Source organism: Orcinus orca, chromosome 9 (assembly GCF_937001465.1).
Source record: "Orcinus orca chromosome 9, mOrcOrc1.1, whole genome shotgun sequence".
NCBI classification, from domain to species: domain Eukaryota; kingdom Metazoa; phylum Chordata; class Mammalia; order Artiodactyla; family Delphinidae; genus Orcinus; species Orcinus orca.
Genome location: NC_064567.1, coordinates 7,217,661 through 7,234,432, shown reverse-complemented (window position 1 = coordinate 7,234,432; position 16,772 = coordinate 7,217,661). Strand labels below are relative to the sequence as shown.

Below are 16,772 nucleotides of genomic sequence, written 5' to 3'. Positions count from 1 at the left end.
CTCCCTTTACTCTGTCATATTTTGCTTCATGTATTTTGAAGCTCTGCTATTAGGAGAACATACATTTATGATTATGTCCTTTTATTATTATGAAATGTCCCTCTCGTCTCTGGTAATACTTTGTCTTGTTGAAGTCTGTTTTGTCTGATACTGTTGTAGCGTCTTCAGCCTTCGTATGCTTAGTGTTTGCATGATAATCTTTTTCCATCTATTCACTTTCAATTTGTCTGTGTCTTTATATCTAAATTGTGTCTCTTTTAACAGCATATTGAAAGGTCTTGCTGTTTTGTCCCTTCTGATCATTTCTGCCTTTTGACTGTAGGTTTCAGTCTACTGACATTTATTATAAGTATTCATAGGTTGGTTTTTAGGCCTACCATCTTATTATTTTTTCTGCTCTGTAAAAAAATTTCTCTGTTCCTGCTTTCCTCTCTTCTTTTGGATTATTTGAATTTTTTCAGAATTGCATTTTAATATATCTGCTGGCTTTTTTAGCTATTCCTCTGCTGTGTGTGTGTGTGTGTGTGTGTGTGTGTGTGTGTGTGATTGCTCTAGGGAGTACAATATGTATCCTTTTATTTCTTTTTTAATATGCTGCTTAGAGTTGATATTGAATGACATCACAGAAAACATAGAAAAACCTTGTAACTGCAGTGTTCCATTTACTATCCCAAGCTCATCCTTTATATTACATCTAAATAGTTTTAAGACCCACAAGACAATATTATAAATTTTAGTTTTAAATCATTCTTTGTATTTTTTTTTTTTTAATATATTTTTTTTAAATTTATTTTTGACTGTGTTGGGTCTTCGTTTCTGTGCAAGGGCTTTCTCTAGTTGTGGCAAGTGGGGGCCACTCTTCATCGCGGTGCGCAGGCCTCTCACTATCGTGGCCTCTCTTGTTGGGGAGCACAGGCTCCAGACGCGCAGGCTCAGTAGTTGTGGCTCACGGGCCCAGTTGCTCCGTGGCATGTGGGATCTTCCCAGGCCAGGGCTCAAACCCGTGTCCCCTGCATTAGCAGGCAGATTCTCAACCACTGCGCCACCAGGGAAGCCCTGTATTTTAAAGAATTAAGAAAAATAGTCTTTTATATTTGCCCAAATATCTATTACTCCTAATGCTCTTCATTCTTTTCTGAAGATCCAAGATTCAGCCTGATATCAATTCGTCTCTACCTAGAATTTAAGTCTGTACTATGTGAAGCCTCTAAGTTTTATTTTATTTGAAATTACCTTTATTTTGCCTTCCTTTTTGAGGAATGTTTTCACTGGATAAAGAATTTTGGGATTGATAGGTTTTTTTCTTTCAACACTTAAAGATGTTATTCCACTGTCATTTGGCCTTTGTAGTGGTGATATTCTTTTGCTGTATGTTACAAGTCTACTTTTAATATTTTTTCTCCCCTTTAGTTTTCAGCAGTTTTTTTTTTTCCCCTCTTTCTTCTTCAGAATTGATCATTTTTGTTGGTCTGTCTTCATGAGTCTTATTTCGTTTCCACTCTGCTCTCAAGCCCATCCACTAAATAACTTATTCTAGGTAATATGTATTTCAGTTCTGTAATTTTTATTTGGGTTTTTTTTTCATAGTTTGTTTTTTACTGCAATTACTTTTCATTTGTTATGAGCCTGTTTTTCTTTGTGTCCTTGAGTATAGCTGTAATAGTTGCTTTAAAATCCTTGTCTCCTAATTTGGAGACAGGTCACCTCCAGGTTGGTCTCTGTTGCTTTTCTCTTGAGTGCGTCTCATTTTCCTTTCTTAGGTCTACAGGCTTGGGTTGTGCCGTTCCCTTCTTCCAAGACTAGGATACTCTGCACTATAAGCCACCTTTTGGTTGCTGTCTGGTGCCTTCAGACAGTTCTTTACACTTTTTCAAGTTTATAGTTACTATCCCACAGAAACGTGGTTAGATACGTTGGTACTGATTGCAGAACCAAAGTTTAAGTAGAACCTGAAGTTTCAGCGGCAACTCCCGCAGGCTCCACAGTGACATGGGCACTGCCGTGGCAGGATTGGGTTGGGGGTGGCCACGAGAGAGGTTTTCTGTTGGCAGGAATTCAGTAACTTACATGAAGATTAATTAGTCAAAAGACAATACAGGTGTATGATTTGAAGATGTGTCTATTTGCCTGAAAAACAAGAACTAAATCAAGAAACAGTTAAAAGCGGTTGCTGCTGTGGGTTGGGAGGGGTGGATCATAGCACGCTTGCTTTTTATTATAAGTTCTTCGTTATTCCATCTAATTTAGATGTAAGTTGATAGAAGGAAACCTAAGTTTTATAAAGTAGGACAGCTCCTAACCACTACTGTCTCTAGTCAGCACTGTCTCATGTTTTCCGTGCCTGGTCGGATAATGGTGAGGGTGATACTAATTTGGGAATGAATGTTAAACTGTGGGTAGAAATTTTAAAAGAGCTTTTAAGGGCTTTTTTTTTTTTTTTTTCCCCCCATTAAAATTTTGCCGTTTAGTCTGTTCTGTGAGGCCCAGGGTTCCTTGCATTGTTTCCAGGTCCTCTTTGAGGAGGTGAGGCTGAAAGGAAGTAATGGTGGGGTGAGAGTGTGTGTTCTGGGCACAAAGAATACTTTGTGAAGAAGAAAGAATTCTGTAGTTAAAAGTTTTTAAAAACCCTTGCTAGCCCTGCTCTCCCAAAGTAATGACTATTAATGTCTGGACAGATACATAAACTTTATCTGCATGTCCAAAGGAACCACACTGAAATGCTCATTTCTAAGTTGTGCTTTACACTTTTATCTTTTCAACGTCTTTCTGTATGGATCTATGCATGTCCCACGTTCCTTGACTCCAGGGCTGAGTGCACCCCTAGTGGGCGGCATGGCTCCCTGGTTGGTCAGGTGCTCATTACCTGCACCTGTGCCGAGTTACCTGCCCCGCCCCCACCCTTGTTCTTAGCCTGCAAACCATTAAGGACCATTTTGAAGAGTATGGCCGGAAAGAACAAAACCTTTTAATATCAAGCCAAGCTCAGGATGGGAGCAGATTAGAAAGAAACCCCACCGTGGGCTATGGGCTGTGGCCTGCTCTCAGCTTTTCTTTATTTGCTTACAAGAACGTTGTGATAAATCTTTTTAAGTCTAAACCACTAATCTTTTAGTCAGTATAAAAAAATCCCATCTAAACGCACTGTGTCAGATTCTAATTGGCAGCATTTTCGTAGTGTTACTTAAAGTAATGATACATATTGTGACCAGAGTCTTGGATTAGATGAAATTTGGTAAATGTATTGCAGTTTTTATAACCACTCTATATTCTCTGACAGTATTAAAAGCGCCATATTGTATCCTCAGGTGAATCCAACAGTGTATTTAACTAATTATGTTTGACAAGTAGGTTGTTAGAATTCTTTTTATCATCTTCAGCAATGCTGTGATAGTTTGATAGCTAAATTAAAGTATTTGTATACTTCCATGATAATTTCACTATGATAAATGCTTGTGAGTATAATTACTATATCAAAAAGAATGCACTTGAATTTTGAATATTTCCAAATTATATTCCAGAAAAAAATATTTAACAGTGTGTGCTCTGACCTCCAATGGATAGATGCTCCCATGTTCCTGCACTTTGGCTATCACTGGGTTTGACTGTTTTGTTTTGTTTTGTTTTGTTTTTAAAACCTTTGTTAATTTAGTAGCTAGAGATTAATATATTGCCGAGAAATAAAGGTCAGGCTGAAGTAGGTAACCTAAAAAATTCCCTAGAACCAAACACCTCGAACTGGGTGCTAGATACAAAGTGAGACTCTGTGCTGCCCGAGGATCTGGGTGAGAGGCGGGTAGGCTGGAAGCAGTGGTCACACAGAACAGGAGCAAAGCCTGCGCCCGGCCAAGAAGCTGATGTTTCCATGGAAATCTTTAGTGAAAAGGTGAACTGGAAAACAAAATAATCGACCCACTCTCCCAGGTGGGCCACTAGGAAAGTAGTTTGAGCCAAGGTCTGCATGTGAGGGGAGTGGAGGGGGAATCCGTCCTGAGAATTTGTCACCTCTGGTGTCTTTGGGATTTGAGTTTGTATTGCCAGCTTGCTGGGGGATTTCCCCAAGCTGGGAAATTAATGTGAAAGCCCCACTGAAAATGAGTTTTTAAAAAACCCCAAAGTTACAAAGTGAGGAGAGTCTCGGTCCACGTGACCAAGTCAGCATATAGAACAAACAGCAGAACTAGAGCCTCAAGAACTTCAAACAGAAAGGTCTTTAGAGAGCACTTCTAAGTGTATTAAAAACAATTAGTGGTGTAAAAGAGTCAAGAAGATAAAGGAACAAAACACTATGGACAATAAGACATCTTTTTAAAGAAATAGGGAAAATCTGCAAATGTAAAATAAAATTATTAAAGGTAGCAAATTTGACACAGCTGATAGAGAATTACTTAACTTGTGGTAGGTAGATCAAGAAAAATTAGAAAGTTTGAACAAAGATAAAGTGATGGAAGTAACTGAAGTTATAAATTGAGATAAGGAGGTGACATGAAAATGTAGCAGAGAAGCTAGGAGAAAATAGAAAGGGGACCAGAAGTGTTTGAAGAGGAAATGACCCAAGAATTTACCAGAATTGGTGAAAGCAAAATATGCATGCCAAATTTTAAGGTAACCATTACAAGAATTTGAATAAGATGTGTAACTCCAGCATAACAAAAGTACTACAGTGGAATAAGGAAACTATCGATCCAATATAAGAGAAAGGGGGAGAAAACAAGAAGCACAGAGAAAAAAAATTAAAATAGAAAATGCAAAATAAGGTGGTAGAAATTAATCGAGATAGCAGTAGAAAACAGTATAATCTTAAAACCAAACCTGCCCATCAGAGACTGTCTGACTCAATTTCTATTTTAAAAGTGAATCTTACTGTGGTGATTCACAGTAGACAAACCAAAACATAGAGATATAAAAGTTGAAAGTAAAGAGGTGGAATACAGGTATTTGAGATGAATTCTAACCAAAATATAGGAAAAACCATATTAACATCAGATACGATAGCTTTCTAAGGCCCTGTTGTTAAGAAAAAACGTGGTTACTTTCTAATGATAAAAAAGAACAAGTTACCAGGAATATAATTCTAAATTTGTAAACTTATTAACAGGGCCTCAAAATATATGGCAGATTTTTTAGAGAATTATAAGACTCATTGACAAACCCATAACTGGTTAGGGGGATTTTAATAAAAATTTCTCAGTAGTTAATAAACAGACAAATCACTGGCAATACAGAACATCTGAAAAGCAAAAGTGACCAGCTTGCTTTAACAAACCATGTGTCCAGCAGTTAGAGAGTGGACATTTTTTCAAGCACATGTAAAGAAAAATCACTACATCTTCGGCCACAAGTCTCATCATATATTTTTTTAAACATCTTTTTTTTTTAAAATTAATTTATTTTTTGGCTGTGTTGGGTCTTCGTTTCTGTGCGAGGGCTTTGTCTAGTTGCGGCGAGCGGGGGCCACTCTTCATCGCGGTGCGCGGGCCTCTCACTATCGCGGCCTCTCTTGTTGTGGAGCACAGGCTCCAGACGCGCAGGCTCAGTAGTTGTGGCTCACGGGCCTGGTTGCTCCGTGGCATGTGGGATCTTCCCAGACCAGGGCTTGAACCCGTGTCCCCTGCATTAGCAGGCAGATTCTCAACCACTGCGCCACCAGGGAAGCCCACTCATCATATTTTAAAGAAGCTATCCAAAAGATAACACTCTCTGATTAATTTTAAAAAGAAATTAAAGGGTTTTTTTAAAGGTTAAAAAAAAACACTTTGGAAATCTAAAAAATTCTAAACTCTTATAATCAAGATAACTAGCAATGGAAAAAAGAAAATATAACTGAATAAGGAGAATACATATCAGACTTAGGTGATGTAGCCACAGAGGTGTAGAGCTGAAAGTCTGTAGGATTTTTTTTGGTTTTTGGTTTTTTTTTAAATAAATTTATTTTATTTTTATTTTTGGCTGCGTCAGGTCTTTGTTGCTGCGCGCGGGCTCTCTCTAGTTGCGGCGAGTGGGGGCTACTCTTCGTTGCGGTGCGTGGCTCCTCATTGCAGTGGCTTCTCTTGTTGCGGAGCATGGACTCTAGGCATGCGGGCTTCAGTAGTTGTGGCTCGCGGGGTCTAGAGCGCAGGCTCAGTAGTTGTGGCACATGGGTTTAGTTGCTTCGTGGCATGTGGGATGTAACCCGACCAGAGCTCGAGCCCACGTCCCCTGCGTTGGCAGGCGGATTCTTAACCACTGCGCCACCAGGGAAGCCCAGAAAGTCTGTAGGTTTTAATGCTTATATTAAAAAGAGCAAAGAGGACAAATGACAAAGCTAAGCAACCAAACGAGGATTTATAGAAAGAGAGCAAACGTAAAGAAAGAAGTAGATTGGAAACAGTAGAAATACAGGTACAGTGATGAAAATGGATAAATCTCAAACTGGTTCCTTAAAAAGACTAATAGACAAGCCTCTGGCAAAATTAATAATAAAAATATTTTAAAAGGGGGACAATAAAATTAGCAGGCATTTTTTAAAAGAAGACTGAACTGGGCAGTGTACTTGAAAAGTTTATTGAAATGGACAGTTATCTAGAAGGTAGCAATACATATAGTCAGGAAAGGATAAGACCATTTAATATGTGGTTTGTGAACCGTTGGTTTTCTATGCAGAGAAATGTAAAATCACTTTTCTTCATGTTATATACAGTTTTAACCAAGGTGGATTAGAAATGTCAGATTTAAAAGAAAATACAGTAAAATCATGCCAAAATTTGGAACCTGCCAAAAGATCGTTAGCAGGGTCTAGCAACGAGAGAATGGATAAATCATAAATCTGTACTATACAGTACATTACATACAGCTGTAACTATCTCAAATGTTGTCAGAAACAAATTGGCAGAAGCAGATGTACAACGTGTTACAGTTTGTGTAATCTAAAATTTGAAAACATGCAAAATAATTTCATATATTGTTACACAGTAAAATATAAAACATTCATAGGAATGTTAGACACCAAATCACGGGGACATTTGCCCCTAGGGAAAGGGGGAGGAAGAGTGCGATGAGGGAAGAGTTCGTAGTGTGTCAGGTATACTCTGTATCATTTCATTTCCTAAAAAGTTGAGGGGGGTTTGGATGGAATGAGACAAGCATGGGAATGTAATAAGATTTGTCCAAACTAGGTCATGAGTTTGCAAGAGTTTGTTGTGTATTATAATCTGTGATTCTGTCTATATTTGAAATATTTAATAAAATGAGTCAGTGTTTTATGGCATAGTTCTTTGATTACCACTGAGATTGAGGGGTTTTTTAGGTTTTTGGCTACGAATACGTATTTCTTTTAGCTTTTGGATTTTCTGTTGGAATCCTTGTTTCTTTAGAGATTAATTTTTTTCACATTGTTTTAAATTACCTTTATTTATTAAAGGTAGTAACTTTAAGATATCTCTTACTAAAATAGTTACAGAATTTCAGATGAAGTGATTATATGACTTTGCTTAGAAAGGCCTTCTCCAACCTCAGATCAAGAAAGTATTTGTGTGTATATTCTTTGTTTTATGGTTTCAGTTTGTATATTTTAATTCTTAATCTGTTTGTAATATATTTTGGAATATGAAATTTTTTTGAAATCACCTATAATGCCATTTATTCAATAATCTTTATCCGCTGACTTGAAATAGTTTTTATATAGCAAGTTCTTAAATACACCAGAATATTCTGTTTCATGATTTTTCTTTCTGTCTGAATCAGTATTGGTGTCTTTCTATTAATTTTATCCAAGTAAAGAATATGCAGATAAACTGAAATAGTATTAAAGGTTATATAAAAAAAGAGAGACCACATCTCCATCTCTCTCCGTAGTGCCTGGGTCCTGCTCTTTCCTGATTGGCCAGCTTTAGGCATCCATGACTTTCAGTTGTAATAGAGGACTCCGTCTCTTTCACTGCCGTGTCTTCTGCTTTTCATTTTTCATTCTCAGAGGGTAGCTTTGGTTAAATCCACTTACAGATAATTTTAAAGTTTTGGTTATTTTTATATTTATGACATATGCTTCTGGAAATATTCATAGCTAAGCATTATAATAGACTATGGTTATAGCTTGTTGTTTTCCCTGAAGTAGGTAGTTGCTTTTTTTCTTTTCATTTGCAACCTTTTCTTTGTACATTTGCCAGTTCTTTTCTTACCTTCTAATATACTCTCAGGACAGTTTTCCACAAGGTAATGGCATTAGACGATCTTGAAGGTCCAGAGTTTTCTTGGTGACCTTCCTCCAGTATGTTCCATCCTCCTTGGCTGGCTGACTCTTAGCTTTATTGGTGTGTGAATGGGATCTTTTTTCCACTCTAACTTTAACAGGTTTTGGTTGATACATGGGAAACATTGATACTGAAGTATCTTATAAGAAAATATGTTCGTATTAATCACTATTGACATTGATGATGCCTGTTGATTTCCTTGACTTTTCTCCAAGTCACGTTTATAACTACTGCACGAGTGTTCACCAGTCAAACCAGGCTCGAGGGGCTGGTGTCCCTCCTTCTAAATCAAAAAAGGGGCAGACGCCGGGGGGAGCTCAGTTTGTTGGCTTGGAATTGTACAAACGGCTTAAAGAATTTTTGAAGAATTACTTGACAAATCTTCTGAAGGTAAGATGTTTTATATGTATACTGAGCATTTATAAAAGAATGTAAAAACAGAAAAGGTAGTGAAATAATGATTCTATTGATAAGTTAAATCTTTCACTGTCATTGTTTCATTGTTTTTGGCGTTGACGTGTGCCTGAAGATGTTTTGCTCTTGCTTAGTCATTTACCTGTTGTGAAGATGAAATCTTCATAAGCCCATATTCTGTTCTTTGATTTGTTAAATTAGAAGTTTTTGATAGCCTTTCACCATAGTAGTACTTTCCTTCAATTACTAACCATTTGGTATTTGGTGGTTAGAGATTGATGAACCTTTTTAAAGCATATGATTATGAAGTCAGATTACCTGTATTGTATTTTGAACCCAATGTGCTGTTCTGTATCAAAATGTATAAAAGACTGTAAGGTTATCCAGCCTTTGGTAATCACATTTTCCATTGTGTTCTTGCCTTTTCTACATGGCCTTGTGGTACATTTCAGAACTATAATGAAATTGTGCCCTTGGCTGGGTGGGTTTCGCCACGAACATTCATTCCTCCTGCTCTGAGCCTTTTGCTTGGACAGTGATGTGGTTTTTCCCCTTCATCTTCTGCCTTTTTCTTCCTCAGTCTCCATCCTCTGTAGCAAAGGCAGTGTGATGCCTTCCATCCAGCCACAGGATGGGCAAGTGGCTTCTTCATCTGGTGCTACGCACATTATGTAGGGTGTGTACCCTGGGAAGTCTGCACACTCTGTGTATATACTTGAAAGATTGTTTATTTACACAGATAACAGGCAGAAAACTTCAGCATGCCACATTTGTTTTTCTTAATATATTTTACAAGGTAATTGGAAACTTAACATCATTTTAACAGACCATAATCGACTGACCACAAATCGTGACTAAGATGGTATTATTTTCCACGTTCCTAAGCAGTCTTGATGAAGCCACTGTGTCCTCCTTGCTTTTATTCACAACACTTTGTAAAGTGAACACTGGAATTAATTATTCTTTTTTAGTATTGAAGTGAGGAACAGTGTATTGTGTTTTGAAAGGTATTGACAGCCATGCCATCAGCGATATTATTTTTTGCATTCTAAAAATGGTCATCTACTATAATCCAGAATAGCTTAGCTTTACATGTTCGGGTTCGTTTCTTGTTATTTAAATGAACACAGGTTTGGTTGTATCCAGATACGGTCAGGTTTTCACGTGCCTTGTCGGATCACTCGTGCAGCGTGTATTTATGGAGCTTCTGAGAAGTTCAGGGACGGCCCCAGGCCCTTAGTTCATGCAGGGGCTGCCCTCTGCCAGCTCCCCCTGGAGTGCTCTTCTGCTACGGCACGTTTTAATTATACTGCAATTTAATGCCCCATTTTTAAAGGGTAAGACCTAACTTTGTAGATGTCATTAATACCTAAGAAAAAATTTCAAGTTACTGTCCTTCAAATAAAAATTTGTGGTTTAAGTTGTAGACATTTCAGTAAAAATAATTTGGTAAATGAACATTTTCCTCGTGAGGCCTTGTTAAAGAAGAAATATTGCACCATTATACTGTATACTTTATTTTTACAAAAATGCAGCAGATTACCACAGAGAGCTATAGATTTTTATAATTTTTAAGTAAATTTAATGAATGAAGAAGATGCATTAAAAAGTGGAAGAGTATCAGCCCCGTGGTCTAAATTGTTAATTGGACATTTTAATTAATTTTTTAACAGAAAATATCAAAAATAGGAGTAAGTTGAGGTGAATTCCTCATTTGTTAATATAAAGGAATTAGCCTCATATTCTAAAAAGTTCAGTCTTTTTATGAATGTATATGCATATTAATACCATGAAAAATGTTCTAGTTTGAGATCAAAGAATTTCCATTAAAATTCTCTTTAGTCTAATCCTCATGAGCTACTTTCTTGTGAGAATTTATAGTAAATGAGCATGTTTTCTATACAGAATAATCCAAAGAACCCATCTGAAGCCATACACATCAGTGTATCCTAATGCAATAGATTTGTTTCAGTTAACTTTTATCTCTGATTTATCATGTGACAAATTAGTCATCTTAAAGCTCTAGTGAACTTGTCTTTAGGACGGAGAAGATTTGATGGATGAGAGTGTACTGAAGTTCTACACTCAACAGTGGGAAGACTACCGGTTTTCAAGCAAGGTGCTGAATGGGATTTGTGCCTACCTCAATAGACACTGGGTTCGCCGCGAGTGTGACGAAGGACGGAAAGGAATCTATGAAATCTACTCCGTAAGATTTTTTTTACACACCTTTCAAATGTGTGTTTTCTTAGGGACACATCTTCCTTCCCAGTAGGAGATCTAGGCAAATAGTAAGCAGTTTTCAGACAGGTGAGCTATAACTTCCTTTGTTTTAATTTATCAATAAGTGGCCCTTAGATATTTTGTGGCGAGAAAAGAGAAGGATGAGTAATTGGAGTTCTAAAATACAGCCTGCACGCTTCTGCATTTACTTATTAAAAGTTTCTTCTTCAATTATCTGACCGACCATCAGGCCGAGCCCGGAGCTGTCCCCGTTTTAGCACAGCAAGTCCTGCATCCCGGCCGCAGCAGGCAAAGCGGGTCCCTTGCTTGGGACTCGAGCCTCAGTGATCAGCCATCCACGGTCTTCTGGGGTCTGGGAAACTGCTTCACGGAGGGGACTGTGATGTGAAATTCCACTCTACCCACTCAATATACGAAGTAATAGGAGTCATGACACTTAACAGAATTCAAAATTGAGGGTTTTTTTTTTAAGACTGCATGGAAATAAATTTTGAAGAGGCAAAATTTGAATTGTTAAATCACCTTCATTAGTATGTTTCTTCAGTCAAGGGAGCTTTTTCCAGGCTCACTGGTTTTCAAAGTGTGGTCTCCAAACTTGCAGCATCAATATTACCTGGGAACTTGTTAGAAATGCAAGTAATTGGGCCTCAGCCTAGACTGACTTAACTAGAGACTCTGGAGCTGGGGCCCAGCGGTGTGTTTTTAGCAAGCCCTCCAGGTGATTCTGATGCACTGTCGAGTTTGAGAACCAGTCAAGGGAGGACTCAGAACAACAGAACAGTCTGTCTGTTCATAGTAGGCTCTCAGATATACAGACAGTACCTTTTTTGAACGAGTGGTGTTAAAATGTCAGGTTCTGCATAATGAGATTATCTCCATATCCAAGAATGTTGCTATAATAGCAATGCTTTGTTGCTTTGCTTTTGGCAAATTTAATTAAAAGAAATGTGCCATAGATGCATGACACACTTTTATTATTTGTGTAGCTCAGTTTCTATACCAAACGGTTATTGCTTCATAATGGTACTTTGTTATATAATTTTAACAGAACTTTCTAGGTTTAGTGTTTTGATTTGAGTCTCTTGTAGTCCACCTTTTCTTTTCCACTTACAGATGCTTTCTCGAGACTGAAAGTTGTCAGTGTAGGAATCAGCGTGATTTTCGTTGATTGCCTCTTGGCTGCTTGACCTAAAACACCATATAGATGCGCTATAATAACATCACATACTCCCCAAAATTATTATAGTCTTTAAACTTTTTTGTGTACTGTTTTCAAGATTTGACTGCTTTTTTTTCCTTTTCTTTCTTCCTTTTTTTTTTTTTTTACTTTCAAAATTCGTAGTTTCTACATCCCTAAATGCTGTAGTCAGTTTGGAAATGCAATACGCAGCCATAACTCACAGCAAAGGCCAGTTAACACGTCTCTCTAGAAACAGTATTTCCTTTGCCTGCTCTCGCAGGGAGCCTGTTGAATTCATTTAAAGCTCGAATATCAGTTGACACATGGAACAGTTCTTGTGCAGTGATGCCTCATTGCATTTTCCAGACTCTCCAGAAGACGGGGATGCTTTGTCATGAACTATAAAGATCTACTTTTTTCCCTGATAATTTTGTCTTTCTCTTCAATTATAGAAAGCTGTGGGTTTCCTTTCCAGTCAACCAGAGCGCGTAAACTAATTCCATTATTAACACGTTAAAGGAATTCAGCAGGACTTCTTCCCTGAATCTGTCCTGAACTTTCTCTGGTTTACCTTCAGTCCTGCTTTCTTATCTTGCCTTTCTTCCTTCAAAGTGACGAATTATCCCAAGTCAAATGAGGTCTGCCTAGTGCTGTCTTAACTTAGAAAAATGTTTGAAAGGTGCAGTATCTTTACTGGAAGTTGATGGCCACACGTTGCGTTTGCCTTGCCTCCCCCTGCACTGACAGGTCTGAGGAGTGTGGGAAGAGGAGCAGCGGCCAGTTTGCACAGGGAGAGTTACCTTCAGACCGCGCCCCACAGGGTGTATTTTTCCTGAAAAATAAGACTCACTCTTCCCGGAGTCTTTTTTGGTAGCATAATTCCTAATTCTGAAATAACCTTTTTATTCTAGTAGTACTTGAGTATATATTGTTCATGCTTTACTAAAAATATTTTTCTCTTAAATAGTGCTTTCAGATTGCCCTTTTTTTGGTAGAAACTTTTTCATTTTGTAAATTAAATTTACACATAACCTTTTCAGAACTGTATTATCTTACATAAACCCAGTTTTATCTATGGTTAAATTTGGCGGAAAATAAGACTGATAGCATTTACCTTTAAATTAATTTCTCAGCAGTTTGTATTTGAGTGTTAAATTGTTATAAATTTGAGTTTGAACTTAACTGAATAATACCTTTCTCAACAGTTTAAAAACCATATATGAATTGTAACATTTCCCTTTGGGGGAACATTTTACAGTAACTTTCTGACATACCCTCTATTGAGAAGTTCCAAAACTTTTAAAAATGCATCATACGCACACATACTAGTAAAATGGGAAATTTGAATAATTTATGTATAATAAACTGATTCATTTAAGATGTACAGTTTGATGCGTTTACAGTTGTATGCATCCATGTAACATAAAACACCATGATAAACATACAGAACTTACTCGATATTTAAGATCTATTATTTATTTTACTGAGTATTAGGAAACTATGATAAATGGTAAACTATGATAAATCTTTCTTAAATGTGTTAGGTCAAAACATACATTTGAGTCAGAGAACAATTTTATACATTAAATCCACCGTTGCCCTTTAGGCTAATATGTATGTTCTCCTAAAATCCAGATTTTCTTTTTCTCTCAACTATTAAAATGTGAGCTAATAAACGTCTGTACTTTGATACCTTTTGAAGTTGTTAAGAGAATGGCTCTCTGATTTCATCATGATGATTTTCACCAAGTTTATAATCTAGAAATATTGATACATGTAATCTAGGATTCAGGGTATTTCCTATGACTTCAGCTTTGGAAAAAGCATAATAAAAGTATAGCCATTTAATACTGTTCCTTTTTCTTTTCATCCAGCTTGCATTGGTGACTTGGAGAGACTGTCTTTTCAGGCCATTGAATAAACAGGTACCTACTTGTGTGAGTGTGTGCATGTTTTCCTTTTGAAACCCCTTCCAGATTTCATTTCTTAGCCATTGTCTTCCTCACTCCTTTGGGATGTCCTAAGAGTGCCTCTCATCTTGCATTTAATGGATTCTAATGTTTAAGAGCTATGTAGTAACATAATGTTGGGTTGGCTAAAAACCCGAACGAACTTTTTGGCCAGCCCAATACATACTGTAGTCTGTAATCTACATGTTTTCTTCCTATATCCTTTCTAAAGGTAACAAATGCTGTTTTAAAACTGATTGAAAAGGAAAGAAATGGTGAAACCATCAATACAAGACTGATAAGCGGAGTTGTACAGTCTTATGGTAAACAATTTCCCTTTAATTTATTCAGTTGTATATCAAGTGACAATTACATAACAATGCTCCAATAGATTTATTTTCAGATAGTTTAGTATTATCAAGAATATTGTTAGCATTTACAAAGGTACTCATAATTCTCTTTATGTCAGTGTGATTCGGTTTGATTTTACCCATTATAAAAATTGTTTGATCTTTGTGCCCTAAGGAAATTTTGATGGACTAGACATTTGACATTTGAATTCTTTTCTTTTCTGGTCTCATACTGAATTACTGGATTTATATGCTAGAGTGTCATTAATGGAGCCGAATGATAACAGATTGAGAAATCTGAAAAGTAATACAGTATTTCAAAAGCTTAGGTAGCATTGTATTTCTTTGAAAGTTTAGAATTAGGCATTCTTCCTTCTTGTAAGCTTTTAGAAATATAAACGTTCTCTGAATGAACTTCATGATAACTTGGAACGTGCCTGGCCATCCATCAGAATTACTTGCTTTTGTGTGTCTTGGACTTTTTTCTTTTTTCTTTTATTGAAAGTATACTTTACTACCAGTGAATAACAGATTTGCCTTATGCCCTGTTGTTTTATTCTTACCTTTTAAGCATAACTTAAACTGAATGCCACCCCTAAGTATATTCCTTAAAATATAACCAAAAATAGGGCAGTTGAAATGTAGTTCCTATTTACTTCCAGTGGAACTGGGACTGAATGAAGATGATGCCTTTGCGAAGGGCCCAACGCTAACAGTGTACAAAGAATCCTTTGAATCTCAGTTTTTGGCTGACACAGAGAGATTTTATACCAGAGAGAGCACCGAATTCTTGCAGCAGAACCCGGTTACTGAATACATGAAAAAGGTAAGCTTAAACATAGTACTTAAAGTAGGCTTAAGTTAAAAGTTATTGCTGCTCAGATGAATTATTCTTTTTAATATATGCAACTTTCTTCAAAGTCATTTCTTAGGTACTGTTATCTTGTAGTGTCTGTAGCAGGTGCAGATCGTTTCTCCCAGTTCACCAAGGAGCTTTTATAAATTAATTTGATAATCATGGCTCAATGTTCTCCTTACTGATCGGAGGATATAACCGTAATAGCTGTATGACTTTCGTGTTTTGAACTGTCTCTACTACAATAGAATGTATATGTGTATCTAACGGGAGCCACGGTCTTACGTCAATGAGAAACTAGTTTTTAAGAAACAAATATTTGCAAACTTTGAGCTTTTGCTTTTTTGCTTCTGAAATATCCCCTAAAAATCTATATAACACAGTCTTCAAGTTTGCATTAGAGGAGAAGTCCTTCTGAGAGAACAGGATCAAAGTCTTAGACAAGAAAAAAATCCAAGATCGGTGTCTGTATCTTAAGTCTTTTTCTACATTAAATGATGTTACAGTGAAGTTCTAGTGGAATTATTCTTCGTTCTTCTTCTTGGGAATACAGGTATCCCAGACTTATGCTCTGAGGAGTGACCTAAGTCAGGAGGTAGCAAACTTTCTATGAAGGGCCAGATGGTAAATATTTTAGACCTTGTGCACATGTGGTCTCTCTTGCAACTGTTCAGCTCTGCCGTTGTAGCGCAGAAGCAGCCACGGCAACATCTAAACAGTGAGTGCCGCGGTGTTCCAATAAAAGTTTACTTACAGGCAGGATTTTGCCCACAGGCTATGACTGCTGACTGAGATGGGCAAGGAGACTTCCAGGGAGTCTGGGGCTGACTGTGTCTGACACCTGCTTTTTTCCCTTTATTCTCTGTTTGCTTGGAGAGGAAATGCACTGCAGAATCACTTTCTCCATGTGCTGAGATCGAAAGTTAGTAAGTCAGAAAGAGCAACAAACAGCTCTCCCTTCTAACCATGTAGAGAAGGTCCTCCCCAATTTGTTTGTGACATTCCAAGTGCATTTTCCCATAAGAGATAGTGATTATAAGTGGCCCTTACAAGTTTGAAGCTGAAAGTCCTTGACAAACAAATTTCTGATACCTCAAAACCTAACAAAAGTGGAACGCTTCAGAAATATTATACTTGGGGGGGCTTCCCTGGTGGCGCAGTGGTTGAGAGTCCGCCTGCCGATGCAGGGGATGCGGGTTCGTGCCCTGGTCCGGGAAGATCCCACATGCCGTGGAGCGGCTGGGCCTGTGAGCCATGGCCGCTGAGCCTGCGTGTCCGGAGCCTGTGCTCCGCAACAGGAGAGGCCACAACAGTGAGAGGCCCGCGTACCGCAAAAAAAAAAAAAAAGAAGAAGAAGAAGTAGTATTATACTTGGAGTAGTGATAGTTCCTTGTGTATACTTATGGATTAAATTAGCTTTTGTGTGCCAGTCTGGAACCTAACCAGCTTATAGAGAGTTTCTAACAGCTGCCTGACAAATCTGTTTTAAATCTAAGCATTGCCTGTTACTTCATTTTTTCATTTTGGCAGAGTGTAGTTTGCATAAAGACATAT

General features: G+C 37.5%; 1 protein-coding gene across 5 annotated transcripts in view; it reads left to right on the top strand.

The window, feature by feature from the left end:
• Positions 1–16,772, top strand: part of CUL1 (cullin 1) — a 107,326-nt gene that overhangs the window by 55,015 nt on the left and 35,539 nt on the right. For all 5 annotated transcript variants that reach the window (XM_049714714.1, XM_033412641.2, XM_004283645.3 and 2 more), the window contains exons 3-7: positions 8,441–8,615; positions 10,681–10,848; positions 13,938–13,988; positions 14,245–14,335; positions 15,025–15,188. In XM_049714714.1, coding sequence (XP_049570671.1) covers positions 8,441–8,615; positions 10,681–10,848; positions 13,938–13,988; positions 14,245–14,335; positions 15,025–15,188 — 649 coding nt within the window. The remainder of the gene's footprint in view (positions 1–8,440; positions 8,616–10,680; positions 10,849–13,937; positions 13,989–14,244; positions 14,336–15,024; positions 15,189–16,772) is intronic.